The sequence below is a fragment of the Littorina saxatilis genome, linkage group LG5 (genome assembly GCF_037325665.1).
Source record: "Littorina saxatilis isolate snail1 linkage group LG5, US_GU_Lsax_2.0, whole genome shotgun sequence".
NCBI classification, from domain to species: Eukaryota; Metazoa; Mollusca; class Gastropoda; order Littorinimorpha; family Littorinidae; genus Littorina; species Littorina saxatilis.
In genome coordinates this window covers 11,106,612-11,108,367 of record NC_090249.1, presented here as the reverse complement: position 1 = coordinate 11,108,367, position 1,756 = coordinate 11,106,612, and the positions used below count along the sequence as shown (strand labels likewise).

At 49.9% G+C, this 1,756-nt stretch overlaps 1 protein-coding gene across 1 annotated transcript in view; it reads left to right on the top strand.

Moving 5' to 3' along the window:
* Positions 1-647: 647 nt before the first annotated feature.
* The window catches only part of LOC138965817 (class E basic helix-loop-helix protein 22-like), a 2,611-nt gene continuing 1,502 nt past the window's right edge, over positions 648-1,756 (top strand). The window contains exon 1 of the mRNA XM_070337911.1: positions 648-1,756. This exon is cut by the window's right edge and continues 1,502 nt beyond it. Coding sequence (XP_070194012.1) covers positions 687-1,607 — 921 coding nt within the window. The 5' untranslated portion in view covers positions 648-686 and the 3' untranslated portion in view covers positions 1,608-1,756.

Here is a 1,756-nt window from a genome sequence, read left to right as displayed (position 1 = left end):
AATTTTGTTTTATTTACTGTATTATGTAAGGTTTTATACCCCCGAATGGCTTCGATCATCCTTTGGAAATCAGTCAGACAATGTGCGTTTCCTCTTTCTTTTGACGTTGCTACTTTAACATTTTGCTCGGGATATTCTTGATGAATGCAAATAAAACCAACAGGGAGGGAGGACAGTTAAGCACTAGACCCTATCGGTATTCCAAGCTCTTGTAATCTCTCGCAAACTTCAGAGCATAGCAAAGCATGTGGTACAGCGATCTCGTGCGAGCTGCACAAGCCAAGGTTCGAAGTTCTCGCGATTTTCAAAGCATAACAAAAAGCGTGTCTCGCGAGAGCTGCTCAGATACCGGAAAGGTCTATTGCAATTGAACCTTCTTCTCCACCAACGAGCTTTCGATGAAACCAAAGGGCAATATGTGAGGTCATAAAGTTAATAATTATGGTGTGTTACCTCTGAACATTAAACTAAGCTGGTTTTCTACATTTTCACTTGCACAAAGAATATTGCTTATTTTTGTTGCTTATTTTGTCACGTGTCGGGCAGATAACAATAAAGAGACGATACAAAGAGGTTAACAATGGCCCCATTGTGATAACTGTAATAATGTAATTATTATATATTTCGTAATATCCTTGCAGAAAAAAATCAAGAGGACTCACAAACACTCAGCCCCTGCTCCGATCATGGATTTCTCGTGCTTCCCTGGAGGTCATGTACGTCACCTCAAGCAGTTCTGCAGCGACAGCAACCTTCCCGAGGGCGACCTCTTCCCCAACTACAATCTGCCCAAAGACTCGGGCAGCGCACACGAGTTTAGCGACAACGATAGCAGTGGAGAGGAAGACGCTCAAGACGCATCCGCACGGTCTGCAGCCGCTGCAGGGAATACTGACAATTCTGAAGAGAAAGATAAGGCTGGGGATGGAGATGAAACTACAGACGTCGTTGACGTGGAGTCCAGGTCGGAGGCTGAGGATCTAGCTGTAGAACGTTCTGGGGGAGGAGGAGGTTTGGGCGACGAACTGAAGAGTGTCAGCGTTTACGAGCAGGATAAGCCTCTGGGGCTTATAGGTGAAAACTACAGTAAAGTGAAAAGCCAGTGCGGGAAAGTGAAGAGCAAACACGGGTCTGGAAGCAGATCAGGGAGTTACCACCTCCCGGCTCTGCAAGACCCACTGCATGCTCAGTTTCAGCAAGGAGACCTCTCCGCCCTCGCGAACTTCGGGTCCGGAGGCAACAAGACGGTCCGGCTCAACATCAACTCCAGGGAGCGACGACGCATGCACGACCTTAACGACGCGCTGGACGAGCTGAGAAGCGTCATACCCTACGCCCACAGTCCCTCGGTCCGCAAGCTGTCCAAGATCGCCACGCTCCTGCTGGCCAAGAACTACATCCTCATGCAGGCCAACGCCCTCGAGGAGATGCGGCGACTCATCATCTACCTCAACCAGGGCCCGGCCGCCGCCGCTGCTCTCGACACCTACTCTGTGTACTCTCGCCTGCAGGCCGGGCCGCCTGGTCTCTCTGGAGAAAACAGATCTCCTGCCGTCTTTGCGCCTCGGCCATCGTCGCCCAGTCTTCAACGCAGCCAGAACGACTGAAGATGAAAACTAACATGTTGTTCTTATGGCAGATTGACAACCAAATTCCCCCCGTCGTTTCGCCGACTTGGCCTCAGCGACTCGGGAGCGACTTTAAACCAACAAACTTGGGGGAAGTTGGTTTGTTGAACGACTGCCGTGTGAAAAGC